The sequence below is a fragment of the Odocoileus virginianus genome, unplaced genomic scaffold (genome assembly GCF_023699985.2).
Source record: "Odocoileus virginianus isolate 20LAN1187 ecotype Illinois unplaced genomic scaffold, Ovbor_1.2 Unplaced_Scaffold_38, whole genome shotgun sequence".
Taxonomy (NCBI): Eukaryota; Metazoa; Chordata; class Mammalia; order Artiodactyla; family Cervidae; genus Odocoileus; species Odocoileus virginianus.
Window position 1 is genome coordinate 143,311 of NW_027224300.1, and position 25,740 is coordinate 169,050.

The 25,740-nt window shown below is 40.1% G+C and overlaps 2 protein-coding genes across 2 annotated transcripts; both read right to left on the bottom strand.

Annotated features, from left to right (window-relative positions):
* Positions 1–16,432: 16,432 nt before the first annotated feature.
* On the bottom strand, positions 16,433–16,977 carry LOC139033706 (high mobility group nucleosome-binding domain-containing protein 3). Its single transcript, XM_070463182.1, has one exon. The coding sequence runs from the start codon at positions 16,956–16,958 to the stop codon at positions 16,656–16,658; it is 303 nt and encodes a 100-aa protein (XP_070319283.1). The 5' UTR covers positions 16,959–16,977; the 3' UTR covers positions 16,433–16,655.
* Positions 16,978–20,104: 3,127 nt separating this feature from the next.
* LOC110142620 (tyrosyl-DNA phosphodiesterase 2-like) lies at positions 20,105–21,459 on the bottom strand. The gene is given in 3 exon segments (XM_070463184.1): positions 20,105–20,306; positions 20,308–21,192; positions 21,194–21,459. Coding segments are annotated over 3 exon segments (1,107 nt in total). The 5' UTR covers positions 21,302–21,459; the 3' UTR covers positions 20,105–20,192.
* Between the last annotated feature and the right edge of the window lie 4,281 nt (positions 21,460–25,740).

Below are 25,740 nucleotides of genomic sequence, written 5' to 3' on the forward strand. Positions count from 1 at the left end.
CCATGAAGGGGAACGATTGCAATGGCAACCTTTAAAGATGTTCACTTTAATTTGGGACATTTGCTACCCATTTTCGTGATAGTGGGGGAGGAAAAAGGTTTTCTCCACCTTCTTAGGGTCCCTGGCAGGATCTAAAAATTAAACTGACAGATTAACAGGAGAAAACCATACACATTTGTTTGTAAGCTTTATGTGACACGGGAGCCTTTGTAAGGAAAGGAAGACACAAAGAAACAGACTTCAGGAGTTCTGGGTTGGATTTGGTGAAGACTGGATGGTTGTGGAGGGATATGATAAGTCAGAGAGTGTGAGGGAAGTTTAGTAAACTGGGAGAGACTTAGCACAAAGTGTTTCTTAGGGTCCCTTTGGTCTTCTGAGATAAGGATGCTCCTTTCCTCTCAGTGTAAGCAGGGAACCTTTCACATGAAGGTTTAATGACCTGTTTCAGGGAAGAAAGGCAGGGGGAAAGGTCAGAGTGACCTCACTGCTTCTACTGTCTTCTTTTAAAGTATTCAATATAACAAGGTGCATATTTGGGGGTAACACATCCTGAAACACATCTGTAATACTTTATCTTAAGTTTTTTCTCACTTTTAAGATAAGGTCTATGGAAATTTTTCAGGGCAGTGGGGCTGATCTCAAAAGGGGAGATGGGTGGGAAGTTCAAGAGAGAGGGGACATATGTACACCTATGGCTGATTCATGTTGATATTTGGCAGAAACAACAAAATTCTGTAAAGCAATTATCCTTCAATTAAAAACAAATTAAAACGAACAAAAAATTTATCTAGAATATTTTGGATTAGTTTCTCACTTGGCAGTGGGTCGTCTTCATCAGCGTTATAGATCCAGTATAGGACAGTAAGAGCCCAGATGCCAGTCACTGCCTCATCTGTGGTTTCCTAAAAAAGTTTGTCTTGGTGAAATCTCCCCAAGAAACTGGAGTTATAGCATGCAGGATCTACTGCACAAAACCTCTTGAGTCCTTTGGTGTGGTTTCTCAATGGATCTGAGGTAGGCATGATAGACTGTAGAGGGACTGAGCCATAAGACATATCAGTTCTTCCCATTCTTTTGCAACAAGCTTCTCATCCCCTCCTGCTCTTTGCTCAACCATCCAGCCAAAGCTGGAACCATGTGCCTGGCTTCTTCTCATACTGGTCATGAGTTTCTCTCCCCCTGCCCTGTGTATGGATCCTCACCTCTGAAACTATTCTCTGAGTAAGTATTGCGAACCATTTCTGACCTTCCCCAACTCTTAGTACAGGCATCCCTCATTTTAACTGTGCTTTGTTTTATTGTGCTTTACAGATACTGTGCGCTTTTCTTTTTTTCAGTTCTTTTCTATCATAGTTTATTGCAAGGTATTGAATATATTTCCCTGTGCTATACAGTACGTGCTTGTTGTTTATCTATTTTAGGTATGATATGTGCATCTGTTAATCCCATACTCCCAATTAACCCTGCTCACTTTGGTAGCCATTAAGTTCGCATTCTGTGTCTGCTTCTGTATTGTGTTTTATTTTATTTTTTTTTTTTAACAAATGGAAGGTTTGTGGGCAACCTGGAATTCAGCGAGTCTGCTGGCACCATTTTTCCAGTAGCATTTCCTCACTGCCTGTCTCTGTGTCACATTACAGTAATTTTTGCAATATTATAATTGTTCTGATTATCTGTAACCAGTGATCTTTGATGTTACTATCAATCCGTGAGTCTAGGATGGCAAACTGAAATGATAAATATGTGTTCAAACTGCCCTGCTTCCCGTCTCTCTTCCTCTCCTCAGGCCTCTCTTTCCCTGAGACATAATAATACTGAAATTAGTCCAGTTGATAAACTTACAGTTGCCTCTTAAGTGTTCGATTGAAAGGGAGAGTCTCTCACTTTAAATCAAAAGCTAGAAATGATTAAACTTAGTGAGGAAGGTGCATCAGAATTTGAGGCAGGCTGAAAGCCAGGCCTCTTATACCAGTTACTGAAGTTGTGAATGCAAAGGAAAAGTTCTTGAAGGAAATTGAAAGTGCTACTCCAGTGAACACATAAGTGATAAGAAAGAGAAACAGCCTTTTAGCTGATACAGAGAAGCTTTTAGTGGTCTGGATAGAAGATCAAACCAACCACAACATTCCCTTAAGCCAAAGCTTAATCCACAGCAAGGCCATAACTCTCTTCAGGTCTGTGAAGCCTGAGAGAAGTGAAGGAAGCTGCAGAAGAAAAGTTTGAAACTAGCAGAGGTTGGATCACGAGGGTTAAGGAAACCTGTCTCTGGAACATAAAAGCTCAAGATGAAGAAGCAAGTGCTAATGTAGAAGCTGCCACAACTTATCCAGAAGATCTAGTTAGAATAACTAATAAAGATGGCTACACCAAACAGCAGTTTTTCACTGTACATGAAACAGCTTTATATCAGAGGAAGACAGCATCTAGGACTTTGATAGTTGGAGAGAAATGCCTGACTTCAAAGATTCTAAGGACAGGCTGGCTCTTTTTTAGGGGCTAATGCAGCTAGTGACTTTTAAGAAGAAGCCAGTGCTCACTGACCATTTTGAAAATCCTAGGGCTCTTAAGAATTATGGTAAATCTACTCTGCCTGTCCTCTGTAGGTGGAAAAACAAAACCTGGATGACAGCACATCTGTTTACAACATGGTTTACTGGATATTTTAAGCCCACTGTTGAGAACTGTTGCTCAGAAAAGATTGTTTTCATAATATTACTGCTCACTGGCAATGTAGCAGTACACAAAAGCTGTAATGGAGATGTTCTTGCTCAGTCGCTCAGTTGTGTCCAACTCTTTGTGACCCCATGGACTGCAGCACGCCAGACTTCCCTGTCCTTCACCATCTCCCAGAGCTTGCTCAAGTTCATTTCCACTGAATCAGTGATGAACATCTAACCATCTCATCCTCTATCGTCCCCTTCCCCTCCTATCTTCAATCTTTCCCAGCATTAGGGTCTTTTCTAATGAATCAGCTCTTCACATCAGGTGGTGAAAGTATTGCAACTTCAGCTTCAGCGTCAGCCCTTCTAATGAATATTCAGGATTGATTTCCTTTAGGATTGACTGGTTTGATGTCCTTGCAGCCCAAGGGACTCTCAAGAGTCTTCTTCAACACCACAGCTCAAAAGCATCAATTCTTTGGCGCTCAGCCTTCTTTATGGTTCAACCCTCACATCGTACATGACTACAGGAAAAACCATAGCTTTGACTAGACAGACCTTTGTTGGCAAAGTAATGTCTCTGCTTTTTAATACTCTGTCTAGGTTTGTCATAGCTTTCCTTCCAAAGAGCAAGCATCTTTTAATTTTGTGGCTGCAGTCATCATCTGCAGTGATTTCAGAGCCCAAGAAAATAATGTCTGTCACTGTTTTCATTGTTTTACCATCTGTTTGCCATGAAGTGATGGGACTGGATACGATCTTTGTTTTCTAAATGTTGAGATTTAAGCCACTCTTCTCTTTCACCTTCATCAAGAGGCTCTTTAGTTCCTCTTTTTCAGTTTCTTCCATAAGGGTTGTATCATCTGCATATCTGAGGTTATTGATATTTCTCCCAGCAATCTTCTTTCCAGCTTGTGCTTCATCCAGCCCAGCATTTCACATGATGTACTCTGCATATAAGTTAAATAAGCAGAGTGACAATATACAGCCTTGATGTACTCCTTTCCCAATTTTGAACCAGTCTGTTGTTCCATGTCCTGTTCTAACTGTTGCTTCTTGACCTGCATACAGGTTTCTCAGGAGGCAGGTAAGGTGGTCTGGTATTCCTGTCTCTTTAAGAATTTTCCAGTTTGTTGTGATCCACACAGTCAAAGGCTTTAGTGTAGTCAATGAAGCAGAAGTAGATGTTTTTCTGGAATTCCCTTGCTTTTTCTATGATACAACAGATGTTGGCAATTTGATCTCTGATTATTCTGCGTTTTGTAAATCTGTCTTGAACTTCTGGAAGTTCTCAGTTCACATACTGTTGAAGCCTGGCTTGGAGAATTTTGAGCATTAGTTTGATAGCATGTGAATTGAATGCAATTGTACCATAGTCTGGACATTCTTTGACATTGCCCTTCTTTGGGATTGAAATGAAAACTGACCTTTTCCAGTCCTGTGGCCACTGCTGTTTTCCAATTTGCTGGCATATTGAGTGCAGCACTTTAACAGCATTATCTTTTAGGATTTGAAATGGAGATGTACAATGAGATTAATGTTTTTGTGCCTGCTAGCACAATAGCAGTTCTACAAACCATGGATCAAGGAGTAATTTCAGCCTAAGTCTTATTATTTAAGAAATACATCTTGTAATGCTTTAGCAGCCGTAGGTAGTGATTTCTTGGTTAGATCTAGGCAAGGCAATTGAAAATCTTCTGAAAAGGATTCACCATTCTAGATGTCATTAAGAGCGTTCATAACTCACGGGAGGAGGAGTCAAAACATCAACATTAACTGGAGTTGGGAAGATGTGGATTCCAAACATCATGGTTGACTTTGAGGATTTCAGGACTTCACTGAAGGAAGTAACTGCAGATAGTAGAAATAGCAAGAGAATTAGAATTTGAAGTAGAGCCTGAAGATGTGACTGAACTGTTGCAATCTCACTGTGAAACTTGAAAAGATGAGTTGCTTCTTATGTGTGAGGAAAGAAAGTGGTTTCTTGAAATAGTATGTACTCCTGGTGAAGATGCTGTGAAGATTATTGAAATGACAACAAAGAGTTTAGTGTATGACATAAAATTAGTTGATAAACAGTGGCAGAGTTTTAGAGGGTTAACTCACATTTTGAAAGTTCTACTATGGTAAAATGCGTCAGACGACATCAGATGCTGCAGAGAAGTTGTTCATGAAAGGAAGGGTCACTGAGGCAAACTTCATTTGTGTCTTATTTTAAGAAATTGCCACAGCCACCCCAACCTTCAGCAACCACCATCCTGATCAGTCAGCACCCATCAGCACCCATACAACCTTTAGGAATAAAGTATTTTTAAGTAATTAATTTACATTGTTTTTAAAGATACAATGCTGTTGAACATTTAACAGACTACAATATGAATACAGTTACAATAAATGTAACTTTTATATGCACTGGGAAACCAAAAAATACATCTCACGTTATTGTGATTTTCACTTTATTTTGGTGATCTTGAATACCCACAGTGTCTCTGAGGAGTGCCTGTACTAGTTGTCATATAAGGTGGACTTGAGACTGAACACAAGATTGGTGAGGAAATCCCCTACTTGGGTAATAATTAGGACTAACCATAACACTGTGTTCAGGCAGTTGTCTTTAAACCTGCCTCATAGTACTTGGTGTGTGGTCATTTTTCCAGTTCCTCCTCATTCAGTTCAATTCAGTCACTCAGTTGGGTCCAACTCTTTGCAACCCCGTATACTGCAGCACGCCACACTTCCCTGTCCATCACCAACTCCCCAAGCTTGCTCAAACTCATGTCCATCAAGTCGGTGTTCTCCTCATTGACTGGCAATAAAGTGAAGGACTATTTATTGAACATACAATTTGGTTAGTATTTCCACTACTGATTCCAAAGACTTTTCTCAAATCTTCTTAATTTGCCTCTGTTAGTTGTCTATCACTGCTGTAACAAACTGCCATAAAGTCAGTGGCAGAAATTTTAAATCTTGTAGTTCTGAAGTCCTACATGGATCTCACTGGGCTAAAGTCAAGATGTTGACAGGAGTGGGTTCCTTTTTTTAAAATTTATTTTGTCTGTGCTGGGTCTTCGTTGGTGTGTTGCCTTTTCTCTAGTTGGGGTGAGTGGGGGCTACTTTTCATTGCAGTATGTGGACTTCTCATTGCGGAGTCTTCTTTTGTTGCAGAGCACAGGCTCCAGGTGTGTGGGCTTCCTTGTATGTGGCACATGGGCTCAGTAGTTGTGATTCCCAGGCTCTAGAGCGTGGGCTCAGTAGTTGTGGCTCATGAGCATTTGGGATCTTCCCAGATCAGGGATTGAACCTTGTCTCCTGCATTGGCAAGCAGGTTCTTTACCACTGAGCCACCAGAGAAATCCGGATGGGTTCTTTTCTGAAGGCTCAAGGGAAAAATCAATTTCTCTGCTCTTTCTAGCTTTTAAAGGCCACACATATTCCTTGATATTGTTCTCTTCATCTTTAATAACAGCAACAGTCAGTTGGTTCTTCTCATGCTACATCACTCTAAACTTCTCCCCTATCTCACTCCTACACTTTTAAGAACTTTTGACATTGCCCCCACCCAGACAGTCCCAACAATCTCCTTGTTTTAAGGTCAGTTGCTTAGCAAACTTAGACATCCTGAAATGTGAAGTCAAGTGAGCCTTAGGAAGCATTACTACGAACAAAGCTAGTGGAGGTGATGGAATTCCAGTTCAAATCTTAAAAGATGATGCTGTGAAAATGCTGCACTAAATATGCCAGCAAATTTGGAAAACTCAGCAGTGGCCACAAGACTGGAAAAGGTCAGTTTTCATTCCAGTCACAAAGAAAGGCAATGCCAAAGAATGCTCAAACTACCACACAGTTGCACTCATCTCACACGCTAGTAAAGTAATGCTCAAACTTCTCCAAGCCAAGCTTCAACAGTATGTGAGCCATAAGCTTCCAGATGTTCAAGCTGGTTTTAGAGAAAGCAGAGGAACCAGAGATCAAATTGACAACATCCTCTGGATCATCCAAAAAGCAACAGAGTTCCAGAAAAACATCTATTTCTACTTTATTGACTATGCCAAAGCCTTTGACTGTGGGATCACGATAAACTTTGGAAAATTCTGAAAGAGATGGGAATACCAAACCACCTGACTTGCCTCCTGAGAAATCTGTATGCAGGTCAGGAAGCAACAGTTAGAACTGGACATGGAACAACAGACTGGTTCCAAATAGGAGAAGGAGTACGTCAAGGCTGTATATTGTCACCCTGCTTATTTAACTTATATGCAGAGTACATCATGAGAAACGCTGGGCTGGATGAAGCTCAAGCTGGAATCAAGATTGCCGGGAGAAATATCAATAACCTCAGATATGCAGATGACACCACCCTTATGGCAGAAAGTGAAGAAAAACTAAAGAGCCTCCTGATGAAAGTGAAAGAGGAGAGTGAAAAAGTTGGCTTAAAGCTCAACATTCAGAAAACTAAGATCATGCCATCACTTCATGGCAAATAGATGGGGGAACAGTGGCAGACTCTTATTTTCTTGGGCTCCAGAATCACTGTACACAGTGACTGCAGCCATGAAATTAAAAGACACTTGCTCCTTGGGAGGAAAGCTATGACAAACCTAGACAGCATATTAAAAAGCATATTAAATATTAAAAGATACTGCTTTCCCAACAGAGGTCCACATAGTCAAAGCTATGGTTTTTCCAGTAGTCATGTGTGAGAGCTGAAACATAAAGAAGGCTGAGCGCTGAAGAATTGATTGTTTTGGAAAAAGGCAGGCAGAGAAAGAAAATTCCATATGATCTCACTTTATGTGGAACTAAGAAAAACAAAAGATGTACAGAGCTCAGAGATACAGAGAACAGTTCGTGGTCGCCAGAGGCAAGAGTGGGTGGTGGACAAAAGGGGAAGGAGTCAAAAGTTAACAAACTTTTGACAATATACAGCCTTGTTGTACTCCTTTCCCAATTTTAAATCAGTCCATTGTTCCATGTCCAGTTCTAACTGTTGCTGCCTGACCTGCATACAAGTTTCTCAGGAGACAAGTAAGGTGGTCTAGTATTCCCATCTCTTTAAGAATTTTCCACAGTTTGTTGTGATCCACACAGTCAAAGGCTTTAGTGTAGTCAATGAAGCAGAAGTATATGTTTTTCTGGAATTCTCTTGCTTTCTCTATGATCCAGTGAATGTTGGCAATTTGATATCTGGTTCCTCTGCCTTTTCTAAGACTAGCTTGTACATCTAGAAGTTCTAGGTTCACATACTGCTGAAGCCTAGCCTGAAGAATTTTGAGCATTATCTTGCTAGCATGTGAAATGATTGCAACTGTATAGTAGCTTGAACGTTCTGTGGCACTGCACTTCTTTGGGATTGCCCTACTTTTCCAGTCCTGTGGAAAACTCAGTCCACTGCTGAGTTTTCCAAATTTGCTGGCATGCTGAGTGCAGTACTTTCACAGCATCATCTTTTAGGATTTGAAATAGCTCAGCTGGGATTCCATCATCTCCAATAGCTTTGTTCGTGGCAATGCTTTCTAAGGCCCGCTTGGCTTCACTCTCCAGGATGTCTGACTCTAGGTGAGTGACCACACCATCATGGTTATCCAGGTCATTAAGACCTTTTTTGTATAGTTCTTCTGTGTATTCTTGCCACCTCTTCTTAATCTCTTCTGCTTCTGTTAGGTCCTTACTGTTTCTGTCCTTTATCATGCCCATCCTTGCATGAAATGTTCCCTTGATATCTCCAATTTTCTTGAAGAGATCTCTAGTCTTTCCCATTCTATTGTTTTCCTCTATTTCTTTGCATTGTTCACTTAAGAAGGCCTTCTTATCTCTCCTTGCTATTCTCTGGAACTCTACATTCAGTTGGGTATCTTTCCCTTTCTCCCTTGCCTTTTGCTTCTCTTCTTTCCTCAGCTATTTGTAAAGCCTCCTTAGACAAACACTTTGCCTTCTTGCATTTTTTTTTCCTTAGGGATAGTTTTGGTCATCGCCTCCTGTACAGTGTTACAAACCTCTGTCCATTGTTCTTCAGACACTCTGTCTACCAGATCTTATCCCTTGAATCTATTCATTACCTCCACTGTATAAGGGATTCAACTTAGGTCATACCTGAATGGCCTAATGGTTTTCCCTACTTTTCTTCAAGTTTAAGTCTGAATTTTGCAATAAGGAGCTGATGTTCTGAGCCACAGTCAGCTCCCGATCTTGTTTTTGCTGACTATATAGAGCTTCTCCATTTTTTGCTGCAAAGAATGTAATCAGTCTGGTTTCAGTACTGACCATCTGGTGTTGTCCATGTGTAGAGTCGTCTCTTGTGTTCCTGGAAGAGAGTGTTTGCCATGACCAGTGTGTTTTCTTGGGAAAACTCTGTTAGCCTTTGTCCTGCTTCATTTTGTACTCCAAGGCCAAATTTGCCTGTTACTCCAGGTGTTTTTTGACTTCCTACTTTTGCATTCCAATCCCCTATGATGAAAAAAGACATCTTTTTTTTTGGTGTTAGTTCTAGAAGGTCTTGTAGGTCTTCATGGAACCATTCAACTTCAGCTTCTTCAGCATCAGTGTTTGGGGCATAGACTTGGATTACTGTGATATTGAATGGTTTGTGTTGGAAACGAACTGAGATCTTTCTGTTGTTTCTGAGATTGTACTCAAGTACTGCACTTCAAACTCTTGTTAACTATGAGGGCTACTCCATTTCTTCTAAGGGATTCTTGCCCACAGTAGTAGATGTAATGGTCATCTGAATTAAATTCTCCCATTCTGGTCCATTTTAGTTCACTGATTCCTAAAATATCGATGTTCACTCTTGCCATCTCCTATTTGACCACTTCCAATTTACCTTGATTCATGGACCTAACATTCCAGGTTCCTATGCAGTATTGTTATAGCATCATTATTTACTTTCACCACCAGATGCATGCACAACCTGCCTCTTCGTTCTTTCTGGAGCTGTTTCTCCAGTCTTCCCCAGTAGCAGAGGGGCCTATGGATTTGGGGGTCTCATCTTCCAGTGTCACATCTTTTTGCCTCTTTGTGCTGTACATTGGGTTCTCATAGGAAGAATACTGGAGTAGTTTTCCATTGCCTCCTCCAGTGGACCACATATATCAGGTACATATAGACAAGGCTATGGTCTTCCCAGGAGTCATGTATGGAAATGAGAATTGAAACATAAAGAAAGCTGAGTGCCAAAGAATTGATGCTTTCAAATTGTGGTGCTGGAGAAGTCTCTTTGAGAGTCCCTTGAACTGCAAGGAGATCAAACCTGTCAATCCTAAAGGAAATCAACCCTAAATATTCACTGAAGGCCTGATGCTGAAGTTCCAATACTGAAGTTGAAGCTCCAATACTTTGGACATCTGATGCAAAGAGCTGACTCATTGGAAAAGACCATGATGCTGGGAAAGATTAAAGACAAAAGGAGAAGGGGGTGACAGAGGATGAGATGGTTGGATGGCATCACTGACTCAGTGGACATGAGTTTGAGCAGACTCTGGGAGATAGTGAAGGACAAGGAGGCCTGGCGTGCTGCAGTCCATGGGTTGGAAAAGAGTTGGACATGACGTAGCGACTGAACAGGCTTATTTCACTTAGCATAATGCTCTCAGGGTTCATCCATGTTGTTACAAATGGCAAGATTTCCTTCTTTTGCGGCTAAATAACATTGTGTATGTATACCACATTTTCTTTATCCATTTCTCCATTTATGGATGCTTAGGTTGATTTTATATCTTAGGTCTTGTAAATAATATTGTAGGGACTTCCCTAGTGGTGTGGTGGTAAATAATCTTCCTTGCAATTCAGGGGATGCAGGTTTGATCCCAGGTTAGGAAACTAATATCCCACATGCCGCAAAGCAACTAAGCCCATTTGTCACAACTAGAGAGCACATGCACCACAACTACTGAGCTCAAATGCCTTGAGGAAGATCCTGAATGATGCAACAAAGATCCCACATGCTGCAAACAAGACCCAACATAACCAAAATAAATAAAACCCAATCTTTAAAAAAATAATACTTCAATGAACAGGAGAGTGCATCTATCTTTTTAAGTTAATATATTCATTTCTTAGGTAGATACCCAGAAGTAGAAGTGCTGGATCATATGGTGGTTCTGTTTTTAGTCTTTGAGGAAGCTCTGTATTGTTTTGCATAATGAAAGTGAAAGTTGCTCAGTTGTGTCTGACTCTTTGCAACCCCGTGGACTGTACTGTAGCCTGCCACACTCCTCTGTCCATGAGGATTCTCTAGGCAAGAATACTGGAGTGGGTTGTCATGTCCTCCTCCAAGGGATCTTCCTGACCCAGGGATCAAACTCAGGTCTCCCTCATTGCAGGCAGATTATTTATCACTGAACTACCCAGTAACCCCAATTTTACATTTCTGCTGACAGTGCATGAGTTCCCTTTTTTCTATGTTCTCATTAACACTTGTTATTTATTGTCTTCATAATAGCCATTCTAACAAGTGTGAGGTGATAGCTCACTGTGGTTTTTGTTTGCATTTCCTGATAATTAGTGATGTTGAGCACCTTTTCATGTACCTGTTGGCCATTTGTGTGTCTTTTTTTTTTTTCCTTTTTCTTTTACTTTTTTTTTCCATTTATTTTTATTAGTTGGAGGCTAATTATTTATTTTTAAATTTTTAAATATTTATAAAAAATATTGTAGTGGTTTTTGTCATACACTGACATGAATCAGCCATGGATTTACATGTATTCCCCATCCCGATCCCCTCTCCCACCTCCCTCTCTACCTGATCCCTCTGGGTCTTCCCAGTGCACCAGCCCCAAGCACTTGTCTCATGCATCCAACCTGGGCTGGTGATCTGTTTCACCCTAGATAATATACATGTTTTGATGCTGTTCTCTCAAAACATCCCACCCTCGCCTTCTCCCACAGAGTCCACAAGTCTGTTCTGTACATCTGTGTCTCTTTTTCTGTTTTGCATATAGGGTTATCGTTACCATCTTTCTAAATTCCATATATATGCGTTAGTATACTGTATTGGTCTTTATCTTTCTGGCTTACTTCGCTCTGTATAATAGGCTCCAGTTTCATCCATCTCATTAGAACTGATTCAAATGAATTCTTTTTAATGGCTGAGTAATATTCCATGCTGTATATGTACCACAGCTTCCTCATCCATTCGTCTGCTGGTGGGCATCTAGGTTGCTTCCATGTCCTGGCTATTATAAACAGTGCTGTGATGAACATTGGGGTGCACATGTCTCTTTTAGTTGTGGTTTCCTTGGTGTGTATGCCCAGAAGTGGGATTGCTGGGTCATATGGCAGTTCTATTTCCAGTTTTTTAAGAAATCTCCACACTGTTCTCCATAGTGGCTGTACTAGTTTGCATTCCCACGAACAGTGTAAGAGGGTTCCCTTTTCTCCACACCCTCTCCAGCATTTATTGCTTGTAGACTTTTGGATAGCAGCCATCCTGACTGGCATGTATGGTACCTCATTGTGGTTTTGATTTGCATTTCTTTAATAGTGAGTGATGTTGGGCATCTTTTCATGTGTTTGTTAGCCATCTGTATGTCTTCTTTGGAGAAATGTCTGTTTAGTTCTTTGGCCCATTTTTTGGTTGGGTCATTTATTTTTCTGGAATTGAGCTGCAGGAGTTCCTTGAATATTTTTGAGATTAATCTTTTGTCTGTTCCTTCATTTGCTATTATTTTCTCCCAATCTGAGGGCTGTCTTTTCACCTTGCTTATAGTTTCCTTTGTTGTGCAAAAGCTTTTAAGTTTAATTAGATCCCATTTGTTTATTTTTGCTTTTATTTCCAATATTCTGGGAGGTGGGTCATAGAGGATCCTGCTGTGATTTATGTCGGAGAGTGTTTTGCCTATGTTCTCCTCTAGGAATTTTATAGTTTCTGGTCTTACATTTAGATCTTTAATCCATTTTGAGTTTATTTTTCTGTATGGTTTTAGAAAGTGTTCTAGTTTCATTTTTTACAAGTGGTTGACCAGTTTTAACAAGCACCACTTGTTAAAGAGGTTGCCTTTTTTTCCATTGTATATTCTTGCCTCCTTTGTCGAAGGTAAGGTGTCTGTAGGTGTTCGTGGATTTATCTCTGGGCTTTCTATTCTGTTCCATTGATCTATATTTCTGTCTTTGTGCCAGTACCATACTGTCTTGATGACTGTGGTTTTGTAGTAGAGCCTGAAGTCAGGCAGGTTGATTCCTCCAGTTCCATTCTTCTTTCTCAAGATTACCTTGGCTATTCGAGGTTTTTTGTATTTCCATCCAAATTGTGAAATTATTTGTTCTAGTTCTGTGAAAAATACCGTTGGTAGCTTTATAGGGATTGCATTGAATCTGTAGATTGCTTTGGGTAGTATAGTTATTTTGACAATATTGATTCTTCCTATCCATGAACATGGTATATTTTTCCATCTGTTTGTGTCCTCTTTGATTTCTTTCATCAGTGTTTTATAGTCTTCTATATTTAGGTCTTTTGTTTCTTTAGGTAGATATACTCCTAAGTATTTTATTCTTTTTGTTGCAGTGGTCAATGGTATTGTTTCTTTAATTTCTCTTTCTGTTTTCTCATTGTTAGTGTATAGGAATGCAAGGGATTTCTGTGTGTTAATTTTATATCCTGCAACTTTACTATATTCGCTGATTAGCTCTAGGAACTTTCTGGTAGAGTCTTTAGGGTTTTCTATGTAGAGGATCATGTCATCTGCAAACAGCGAGAATTTCACTTCTTCTTTTCCTATCTGGATTCCTTTTACTTCTTTTTCTGCTCTGATTGCTATGGCCGAAACTTCCAAAACTATGTTGAATAGTAGTGGTGAGAGTGGGCACCCTTGTCTTGTTCCTGATTTTAGGGGAAATGGTTTCAATTTTTCACCATTGAGGGTAATGCTTGCTGTGGGTTTGTCATATATAGCTTTTATTATGTTGAGGTATGTTCCTTCTATTCCTGCTTTCTGGAGAGTCTTAATCATAAATGGATGTTGAATTTTGTCAAAAGCTTTTTCTGCATCTATTGAGATGATCATATGGTTTTTATCTTTCAATTTGTTAATGTGGTGTATTACATTGATTGATTTGCGGATATTAAAGAATCCTTGCATTCCTGGGATAAAGCCCACTTGGTCATGATGTATGATTTTTTTTAATATGTTGTTGGATTCTGTTGGCTAGAATTTGTTATGGATTTTTGCATCTATATTCATCAGTGATATTGGCCTGTAGTTTTCTTTTTTGTGGCGTCTTTGTCTGGTTTTGGAATTAGGGTCATGTTGGCCTCATAGAATGAGTTTGGAAGTTTACCTTCTGCAATTTTCTGGAAGAGTTTGAGTAAAATAGGTGTTAGCTCTTTTCTAAAATTTTGGTAGAATTCAGCTGTGAAGCCATCTGGTCCTGTGCTTTTGTTTGCTGGAAGATTTCTGATTACAGTTTGATTCCCATGCTTGTGATGGGTCTGTTAAGATCTTCTATTTCTTCCTGGTTCAGTTTTGGAAAGTTATACTTTTCTAAGAATTTGTCCATTTCTTCCAAGTTGTCCATTTTATTGGCATAGAGCTGCTGGTAGTAATCTCTTATGATCCTTTGTATTTCAGTGTTTTCTGTTGTGATCTCTCCATTTTCATTTCTAATTTTGTTAATTTGGTTCTTCTCCCTTTGTTTCTTAATGAGTCTTGCTAACGGTTTGTCAATTTTGTTTATTTTTTCAAAAAACCAGCTTTTAGCTTTGTTGATTTTTGCTATGGTCTCTTTAGTTTCTTTTGCATTTATTTCTGCCCTGATTTTTAAGATTTCTTTCCTTCTGCTAACCCTGGGGTTCTTCATTTCTTCCTTCTCTAGTTGCTTTAGGTGTAGAGTTAGGTTATTTATTTGACTTTTTTCTTGTTTCTTGAGGTAAGCCTGTAATGCTATGAACGTCCCCCTTAGCACTGCTTTTACAGTGTCCCATAGGTTTGGGGTTGTTGTGTTTTCATTTTCATTCGTTTCTATGCACATTTTTATTTCTTTTTTAATTTCTTCTATGATTTGTTGGTTATTCAGAAGTGTGTTATTTAGCCTCCATATGTTTGAATTTTTAATAATTTTTTTCCTGTAATTGAGATCTAATCTTACCTCACTGTGGTCAGAAAAGATGACTGGAATGATTTCGATTTTTTTGAATTTACCAAGGGTAGATTTATGGCCCAGGATGTGATCTATTGTGGAGAAGATTCCGTGTGCACTTGAGAAAAATGTGAAGTTGATTGTTTTGGGGTGAAATGTCCTATAGATATCAATTAGGTCCAGCTGGTCCATTGTGTCCTTTAAAGTTTGTGTTTCCTTGTTAATTTTCTGTTTAGTTGATCTATCCATAGTTGTGAGTGGGGTATTAAAGTCTCCCACTATTATTGTGTTACTATTAATTTCCTCTTTCATACTCATTAGCATTTGCCTTACATATTGCGGTGCTCCTATGTTGGGTGCATATATATTTATAATTGTTATATCTTCTTCTTGGATTGATCCTTTGATCATTATGTAGTGTCCTTCTTTGTCTCTTTTCACAGCCTTTATTTTAAAGTCTATTTTATCTGATATGAGTATTGCGACTCCTGCTTTCTTTTGGTCTCCGTTTGCATGAAATATTTTTTTCCAGCCCTTCACTTTTAGTCTGTATGTGTCCCTTGTTTTGAGGTGGGTCTCTTGTAGACAGCATATATGGGGGTCTTGTTTTTGTATCCATTCAGCCAGTCTTTGTCTTTTGGTTGGGGCATTCAACCCATTTACATTTCAGGTAATTATTGATAGGTATGGCCCCGTTGCCATTTACTTTGTTGTTTTGGGTTCACGTTTATACAACCTTTCTGTGTTTCCTGTCTAGAGAAGATCCTTTAGCATTTGTTGAAGAGCTGGTTTGGTGGTGCTGAATTCTCTCAGCTTTTGCTTGTCTGTAAAGCTTCTGAATTCGCCTTCATATCTCAATGAGATCCTTGCTGGGTAGAGTAATCTAGGTTGTAGGTTATTCTCTTTGATTACTTTAAGTATGTCCTGCCATTCCTTTCTGGCCTGAAGGGTTTCTATTGATAGATCAGCTGTTATCCTTATGGGAATCCCTTTGTGTGTTATTTTTTGTTTCTCCCTTGCTGCTTTTAATATTTGTTCTTTGTGTTTGATCTTTGTTAATTTGATTAATATGTGTCTTGGGGTGTTTCGCCTTGGGTTTATCCTGTTTGGGACTCTCTGGGTTTCTTGGACCTGTGTAACTATTTCCTTCCCCATTTTAGGGAAGTTTTCAGCTATTATCTCCTCGAGTATTTTCTCATGGCCTTTCTTTTTGTCTTCTTCTTCTGGGACTCCTATGATTCAAATGTTGGGGCGTTTCACATTGTCCCAGAGGTCCCTGAGGTTGTCCTCATTTCTTTTGATTCTTTTTTCTTTTTTCCTCTCTGCTTCATTTATTTCCACCATTTTATCTTCTACCTCACTTATCCTATCTTCTGTCTCTGTTATTCTGTTGGTTCCCTCCAGAGTGTTTTTGATCTCATTTATTGCATTATTCATTTTTAATTGACTCTTTTTTATTTATTCTAGGTCCCTATTAAACCTTTCTTGCATCTTCTCAATCTTTGTCTCCAGGCTATTTATCTGTAACTCCATTTTGTTTTCAAGATTTTGGATCATTTTATTATCATTATTCTAAATTCTTTTTCAGGTAGATTCCCTATCTCCTTCTCTTTTGTTTGACTTGGTGGACATTTTTCATGTTCCTTTACCTGTTGGGTATTTCTCTGCCTCTTCATCTTTAGATTGCTGTGTCTAGAGTGGGCTTTTTTTTTTTTCCCAATATTAAACCGGTATTTATTTTACTCAAGGATGATGGAAATTTCCAAAAAGCACGACTATGAGAAGGTAAAATGTCCATCCTTATATATTTTTGTATGCCAACTAGTAGAGTCCTAAAAAATTAGCATTTACAAAATACTCGGTAAAAATAGCTTTTAAAAGTTGTCCCAAGAGGTACATAAAATCAACCCCAATTTTCATGACCATTCATTCTCCCTCGTTAGCTACAGATTCAGTTTTCTGTGCCTCTTCAGCTTGAGTGTCACCATTTTCAGCCGGTGCTGCGGTACCTTCCTTCCCAGCTTCCTGCTTCTCCTCCTTCTTCCCTTTAACACCTTTGCTAACCTTTGTTGCCGGTTCTTTCTTAGCAGATGTTTTTCTTGGTTTAGGTTCAGGTTTGGGGGGAGCAGGTTTCGCTGACAACCTGGCAGACCGTCTGGTGGGCTCCTGTTTAGTTACTTTGGATCCATCCTTGCCCTCTGTATTTTCTGGAGACTTTCTCTTCGGCATAATGACTGTATTCGTGCAGCTGAAAAGTAAAGCAACGGGCTGGAACTGCTGGCACCGCCGCTGGATGCTCTGGAGTGGGCTTTCTGTATTCTGGTGGTCTGTGGTTCCTTTTTATTGTGGAGGTTTCACCCAGTGGGTGGGGTTGGACGATTGGCTTGTCAAGGTTTCCTGGTTAGGGAAGCTTGCATCGGTGTTCTGGTGCGTGGAACTGGATTTCTTCTCTCTGGAGTGCAATGGAGTGTCCAGTAGTGAGTTTTGAGATGGGTCTATGTGTTAGGTGTGACTTTGGGCAGCCTGTATGTTGATGCTCAGGGCTATGTTCCTGCATTGCTGGAGAATTTGCATGGTATGTCTTGCTCTGGAACTTATTGGCTCTTGGGTGGTGGTTGGTTTCAGTGTAGGTATGGAGGCTTTTGGATGGTCTCTTATTACTTAATGTTCCGTGTAGTCAGGAGTTTTCTGGTGTTCTCAGGTTTTGGGCTTAAGTCTCCTGCCTCTGGATTTCAGTTTTATTCTTCCAGTAGTCTCAAGACTTCTCCAACTATACAGCACTGATAATAAAACTTCTAGGTTAATGGTGAAAAGATTCTCCACCATGAGGGACACCCAGAGAGGTTCACAGAGTTACATGAAGAGGAGAGGGAGGAGGGAGATAGAGATTTGCAGGAGGAGAAAAAGGGGGACTCAAGAGGAGAGAGACAGATCTATGCAGTTCTCTGTTCCCAAAGTGTTCTCCGTAGCCCAGACACCCACAGAGATTCACAGAATTGGATTGGGAAGAGAAGGGGAAGGGAGGAAATAGAGGTGTTCTGAGGTAGAAAACGGAGAGTCAAAAGTGGGAGAGAGTAATCAACACACTCCTGAGTAAAAATGGGTACTGAATATTGGATTCTTAAATGTCCAAAATTGATATCAAAAACTAAAAAACAAAGATTAAAAATCTAGAGTAGAGGTTAGACTCTTAAAAATACAATATTAAAAACAAAATCAAAAACACAAAAAATTTTAGAAATATATATGAAGTTTGTTTTAAAAATAGGGTTTCTCCTTTTATTTCTTTTTTTGCAAGGCTATAGTGAAATGAAAATGAAAATTAAGGAGTAACAGAGGAGTAATAGAGGACTTTAAAAAGAAAAGAAGAGAAAAAGAATAAAACAACAAAAAAATTTTTCCTAATTAAAAAAAATAGTAAAAATATATGAAAATGAAAGTTAAGGAGTAATGGGGGAGTAATAGGGAATTTTCAAAAGAAAATAAAAGAAAAAAGAAAAAAAAGAAAAAAATTTTTTTAATTAAAAAAAAAGTAAAAATATATCTAGGAATTTCTCTGGAGCTGTTGCAGTCAGTGTGGGTTCGGTTCAGTTTCAGATAGCTCCTCATTCCAGCTTACACTTCTCGATATCTATAGGCCCCTTCCGGTGTAGTCGGTGTTACCTACAGGGATTTTAATCTGTTGCACCGGTCACTTCTGAAGCGGTTCCCTTTGTTTATTTGGCTTCTGTTTGCCGGTCTCTTCAGTGTCTAATTTCCGCCCTGACACAGGCGGGCGGAGGTGGTCTCTTGTTTAGGTTCGCTTGTTCAGTCGTGCTGCAGGGAGAGAGGGGCGCTCCTTTCCAAGACGATGGCATGCTTTTCTGGGCACCTGATGTCCTCTGCTAGCGGTCAGAAGTCGTTTTGTGAAGTTTGCTCAGCGTTCAAATGTTCTTTCGATGAATTTGTAGGGGAGAAAGTAATCTCCCCATCCTATTCCTCCGCCATCTTGGCTCCTCCTCCCATTTTTATTTCTGACTCTGGCAGTCCCAACGCTCGACTGAGCAGGAAAAGGACTAGGCACACTAAGGGCAGGAGTCTGCATTAAGCAGCGAAGACATCTCAGTGGGATGGGAGTCTGTTTTTGTGCTGGTGATGTTGAGAAGAACCATTTCACTCGAGTGGTGAGAGCAAAACCCGAGTGCTCGGCGAGTGAGCGGGCTGGTGATTGTGCACTGCCGCCGTGGAGTTGACGTCGGGAATATGAGCAGGGAGAGCTGCAGCAGCAGGGGAAGGGGTGAGGAGAGAGGTGGGGCTTGTGTGTCTTCTTTTTTTTTTTTTAATAAACAAGCAAAATTCTTTATTTAAAGTATATTCTCTTGGGGAAGAAAAAAAAATGTTTCCTTAAAGCACATGTAGAAGTGTTCCTTATTAACCTCCTGAAAAAATTCAGTTTTACAAGCAGTAAAACTAAATGGCTATTTCTCTTTACACATTTTTCTCTTAGAAAAAAGCCCAATGCCTCTGGAAAACTGACTTTAATCATTATCAAGCCTAACTTTGCCTCTGTTCGGTAACAAAACTACAAACACAAATTTTTTTAAGTTAAGGGATTTTAAATCATGAGTTCATTTCTAGCTTACCAATTAGGTACTGTTAACTGACAAAAAATCTGATGGATGATAACTATCAGATTATCTGGATTTATGAAATAGTATTAAAAGATCCAATCCCAAGGACTCTGTAACCCGTTTTTTCTTTTTTTTGAAGACTTATTTAAAATATAACTATTTTGTTAGCTGATTTAAAAAATAAATCTAATATAAAGGCTAGTCCACAGACAAAATGTGGCCCTGCTTGAAATCCAGCCAGCAGCAACGAGCACTATTAAAAGCTCTGGTAGTCATTGTGACCTTGCATTAAGAGGCCTCACGTTTTCAACACAGGTATGCTTTAGTTTAAATGAATACTAAGATTTAGTTCTGAAATCTGAGGACACAATCCACAAAGTAAAATCACAGTAGTTTTTCCTTCTGTTACAGTGATCCAGTTTATAACTCCTCCTTGTTAAACTACCTTTCCAGGACAGATAGAAATTATAATTGAAATTATAATCACAGAACAAAATCACTCCAAACATTTAAAACTCGTATTTGAAAAGCAGTTCATCATAACTATTACCAGTGTAAAATCTAACATTTGACCAACCCATAATTCAATTGAACAAAGAAATTGTTATATAATTTGAGTGGTGCTTTTCCTTGCTTTGTTAACCATCACTACAATAGTCTGCAGCACAACTTTTCTTTTAACAAAGCTAGAACAGTTTTGGCTTCTTAAACTTCTTATTTGGGTAGGTTAAGCTGCCATACGTGTTCAGTGTGAATAGTGTTTAAGTTGAAAATATTGTAAAAAAATTATATTTTTTCAAAAATATTTAAAAAAATAAATAATAGTAGAACTGAAAAAAAAAAGAAAAGCAGTTCACAATATTCCATCTACGTTGCACAGAAGACCCCAGTGATCACTGGGAAATCTACCACAGTCCAGTTTTTCCAGCCCAAGCAGGTCCAAACTTTGGGGAATAATGTGGCCAACCTTCTGCTGAGGCTCTAAAAAATATTCGATCAAAACGAAGCTTACAAGTAGCAGCTATTCCAAGATTAGAGTTCATTTGTGTATCCCATGTATACTGGCAATGCTTAGGTTTGCCCAAAAACTCCCAGACATCCAAAATGTTGTTGGGTAAACCACCACATTTGGTAACTTCATCACTCACTTCCTGATCCCTGAGATTTGTATCTCCAGCAAATATAACTGTAGCTGATTCTGGAGCCTCTTGCATTTTCTCTAAAACCATTTTCAACTGATTCATTCGTTCCTTAGCGTGCCCTCTGGTGCTTTCCAAATGAGAAGTCATAAGGCAAAGCTCATTTCCTGACACACTCACATGCACACACAAAAGGTTTCTCATCATTTGCGTATTTGGAAAAGGAATAATTTCTTGGCTTTTAAACTTCACTCTCGATTTCTTCAACATTATAGCTGTGAAATATCCTTCTTCATGACCTGTAATAATCTCGTAACTACTTGCTTTCTTCTTTAGGTAGGCATAATATGGGGGAATAACTTCCTGTAGAAATATCACATCAGGGCTGTACAAAGCTAAATATGAACACACCCCTCGAGCCCTCTCTAGCAGATTGTTCATGTCCAATCCATCCATATTCCAGGTAATGAAAGAGAATACGCTGCCATCTTCTTGCTGAACACTTTTATCTTCAGATGTGCTGGTTTTAGAACGAACGGAATCATTTGTCTCTTCCTTGGTTAGGTCAACACAGGACTCGGGCTCAGAGGGGGACTCAGGACGGCTTTCTGAAGCGCTCTCCTCCACGGCCGGCTCGAAGTAGGAGTTCAGCGCTCTTTCCATCTCCCAGTCGTTCTCGGCCAGGTAGCACTGAGCCACAGCGGCGTCGCAACTCGGCGACGGAAGCAAACTCCACACACAGGAGTCTCCGCTTCTTCACCTCGGGCTCCCCCTCCTCCAGCTCCGCTTCCGGCCCAGCCTCCGGCCCGCTGTTCCGCTCCATGGGTTCCTCGCACTTTCACTGCACCTCGAACCCGGCCGGGAGTTGGGGGGGCGGGGGCGGGGACAGTCAGGCGCCAGACTCTGCACAGGCGCCCAGCGCCCGCGGCGCTAGCCCATCCACCGCCCGCGAGAAAACACGCTCGCCTCTCGGAAGCTGTGTGTCTTCTTTACAGAAATGTCTCATCGGATCCTCTACTGCTTTTTAATCAGATTTTTTTTTTTTTTGCTGTTGAGTTGTATGATTTCTTTATATATTTTGGATTTTGTTGTTGTTGTGTTAGTCACTCAGTCGTGCCCCACTCTTTGCAACCCCATTGACTGTAGTCCACCAGTCTTCTCTGTCCATGGAATTCTCCAGGCAAGAATACTGGAGTGGGTAACCATTTCCTTCTCTAAGGGAATTTACCCAACCCAGGATATCAGACCTGGGTTTCCTGCATTGCAGGCAGATTCTTTACTATCTGAGTCACCAGGGAAGCCCCACATATTCTGGATATTAACCCCTTATCAGACATAGGCTTTGCATATATTTTTCCCAGCCAGTAAGCTGCCTTGTCATTTTGTGGAAGGTTTTTATTTGCTGTGCATAGACTTTTTAGTTTGGCATATTCCCACAGTTTATTTTTGTTTTTGTTGTGTTTGCTTTGGGTGTGAAATCCAAAAATTTATCTCCAAGACTTACATCAAGGAGCTTACCACCTATGTTATCATCTAGAAGTTGTATGGTTTCTGGTCTTATGGCTACGTCTTTAATCCATTTTGAATTAACTTTTGTGGGGGTGTAAGAGAGTGTTCCAGTTTCATTTTGCTGCATGTGGCTGTCCAGTTTTTCCAAACCATTTATTGAAGACATGTCCTTTCTCCCATTTTATATTCTTGGCACCTTTCTTATAGATTAATTGACTGTAAATGTGTGGGTTTATTTCTGGACTTTCTCTTCTGTCCCATTGATCTGTATGTCTGTTTTTATACCACAATCAAGTTAGTTAACACATCCATCACCACACAGAGTTACTTTTGTGTGTGTGCTTGTGAATGTGGTGAGAACACTTGAGTTAATTTTTGTATATGGTGTGAAGTGTGGATCATGGTTTGTGTTTTCCTCCAAAACTTATTATATCTATTTGTTCCAGCTGTTTTTAAAAAAGACTTTCCTGTCCTGCATTGAAGCACTTTGCACCTTAGTCAAAAAACAGTTGTCCATATGTGTGCAACTCTGTTTCTGAACCCTCTGTTCTGTTTCATTGATATATGTGTCTCTACTTACATCAATACTATTCTGTCTGAATTATTGTAACTTTATAATAAGTCCTAATATTACATAGTATAAATCCTCCAAGCTAATCCTTGCTTTGTGTTTTCTAGTTCCTTTGCATAGCCATATGAACTTTTAACATCTCTGTTTCAGTTTTTAACAGAAGTCGACAAATAATTGGTTGAAGAAGTAGAAGACAAATGAGTAAAGTGATATAAAATCAACAACACTCAATCAAGTTGATTTAAATATTAGAGAACACTGAACCTATCAGTAGCTGAATATACATTCTTTTCTAGGCACACCTGAAACATTCTTCTAGATAGACCACGTGTTGAAATATACAGAGTGTGTTTTCTGGCAACTGTGGAATTAAAATTGATCAAACAAAAGGGCATCAGAGAAAATGCCCATATTTCTGAAGGCTAAATGAAAGCAGTAGTACAGGGCACTATGTAAAGTGAGAAAAAAGTGTACATGCTGAACTTCTCTGGTGGTCCAGTGGTTAATAGTTGGCTAGTCAAGGCAGGGGAGCATGTTCATCTGCCCCTGTGCGCCACAACTACTGAACCCTTGCTCTAGAGCCCGAGAGACACAACTTCTGAGCCTGTGAACCCCAACCACTGAAGCCTGTGTACTCTATAGCCTGTGCTCTGCAACTAGAGAAACCACTGCAATGTAAAGCTCTTGCACCACAACTAGAGAGTAGCCCCCACTTTGCCACAACTAGAGAAAGCCTACACACAGGAACAAAGACCCAGCACAATCATACATGCCTCCTTCAAAAAGCAATAAAACACTTAACTTCCCATTAACATGAGCAATTAAATAAGATAAACTTCAAATCCTGGACAAAATTACCATTTTTTCCCTTTCGATCACTTTCTTTATTTTTATTGGAGTATGTTTGCTTTGCAGTGTTTTAGTTTCTGCTGTACAGCAAAGTGAATCAGCTATACACACTACTATGTATAAGTATTTATATACTACTATAGAAAACTAATGAAAATTCATTTTTTAAAATGAAAGACTCATATCCAATGGATGGCAGAAATTTATGAGTAGATATTTTTATTCTATACATTACACGTAAGTAGGTATTTAAAAGGCATAGCCTATGGGGTATTATGGTAAAAATCCTAAAAGCATTTTCCTTTCTTTCCCCTATCCCTCCATGCTGACTCAGTCACCCTGAATGGGATTGTGTTTACAGGTGTCAATGTCCTTTGAGGACGTGACTGTGGACTTCAGCAGAGAGGAGTGGCAGCATCTGGACTCTGCACAGAGGCGCCTGTACCAGGATGTGATGTTGGAAATCTACAGCCACCTCCTCTCACTGGGTAAGCCTAGCCAGAATGTGAATCTACGAGGAACCTCATGGGTAAAGTGTTGTCCATTCAAGAAAATGTGTTAATGTCTTAAACCGCACTGTCTCTGACTGTGACCTTATTTAGAAATAGGATCTTCCCAGAAGTAATCCAGCTAAAACAAGGTCATTAGTTGGGCCCTAAACCAATATGACTGGCACTCTTATGGAAGAGAGAAGTGTAGACACAGACAAACACAAACACTCGAGAGAGACTGTGCGGAGGCCCTCACGGAAAAGATGACCATGTGATTGGAGGGATGCATCTATAGGACAAGAGGTGCCTGAGGCCACCAGAATCCAGGAGGGAGTCATGGAACCTTTCCCTCCCTAGCACCTTCAAAAAGAGCATGACCTGGCTGACACCTTGATTTTGGACTTCCCGCCCCCAGAACCGCAAGACAAGAAATTCCTGTTGTTCTGAGCCACCCAGTTTGTGGTACTTTGTTACAATAGCCCTAGGAACCTGCAACTTTCTCTACTGGGAAGTGGAGTGATATTATAAGAAACACCTAAAAAGACATGGAAGTGGCTTTGAATTAGGCAGCAAGTAGAGGCTGGAAAGATTTGTAGGTGCTTGATAGAAAAAGTCTAGATTGCCTCAAAGAAACTTGTGGTAGAAGTAGGAATGTTAAAGGTGTCTTTGGTGAGATCTCAGATGATACAGTCCATGGGGTCACAAAGATTAGGATACAAGTGAACACACACACACACTGCCAGATGGAAGATAGGCATATGTTGTAGGAAATTGGTATAAAGGTAAATCTTATAAAGTGGCAAAGAATTTGGCTGAATTTTGTTCTCTTGGGTGGAAAGAACTTGTAAGTGATGAACTGGGATATTTAACTGAGGAGATTTCTAAGCCAAGTGTTAAAAGCGAGACTTGATTTGTCCTTAATGCTTATAGTAAAATGCTAGAGGAAAGAGAGAATTTGAAGAAGGAATCGTTAGTAAAAAGGAACTATAGCATGAAGATTTTAAAAATTTTCAGCCTATCCATATTGCAAAAAGCGAGATGTATTCTGGAAAGGGCACCAAGTGTGTGGCTGGAGAACCAGTTGCTAAAATGATTAGGCATGTGACTTGTAGATCCAATCAGCCATCTCAGCAGAAACACTGCCAGCTTGAGATGAACAGGGCAGAGGCAGGAAAAAGGAAGGAAGGAAGGCTGGGTTTCTGGGATTCTCCAGCCAGGAAATAGGCGAGTAAAGCCATTTGGCTGTGAATATCTTTTAAGAAAAGCGATGAATGACCCTCCAAATGGTTCAGAAGCCAGCAGAGCTCTCACTGCCACCACAGGCCCAGAGAGCATAGCCGAGGAAGATGCAAGGTGACAAGCTGTCACCTCTTTGCTTCCAGAAGGTGAGCCACCGGATTTATTCCAGGGCTAAGAGGGCAAGGCCACCACCCAGGGTTGAGGGTGTAAGGTCACCACATAGGATGTGAGGTCACATCTCTTAACAGTGACATGCTCTGTTGAACTCTGTCTTCAGCTTTCCCTTACTTGTTGACCATCAGTTTTGTTCCAGTATTTAGCTTTGGGTCTTCCCTGGTGGCTCAGATGGTAAAGAACCTGCCTGCAGTGCAGGAACCTGGCATTAGATCCCAGGGTTGGGAAGATTACCCTGGAGAAAGGAATGGTTACCAGCTCCAGGATTCTTGCCTGGAGAATTCCGTGGACAGAGGAACCTGTCAGGTCCACGGGGTCTCAAAGAGCCAGACCCAACTAAGCAACTAACACTTTCGCTTCCTTTTATTTATCCTTACACCAAGCCCTGGTGGCTCAGTTGTAAAGAATCCACCTGCCAAGCAGGAGATG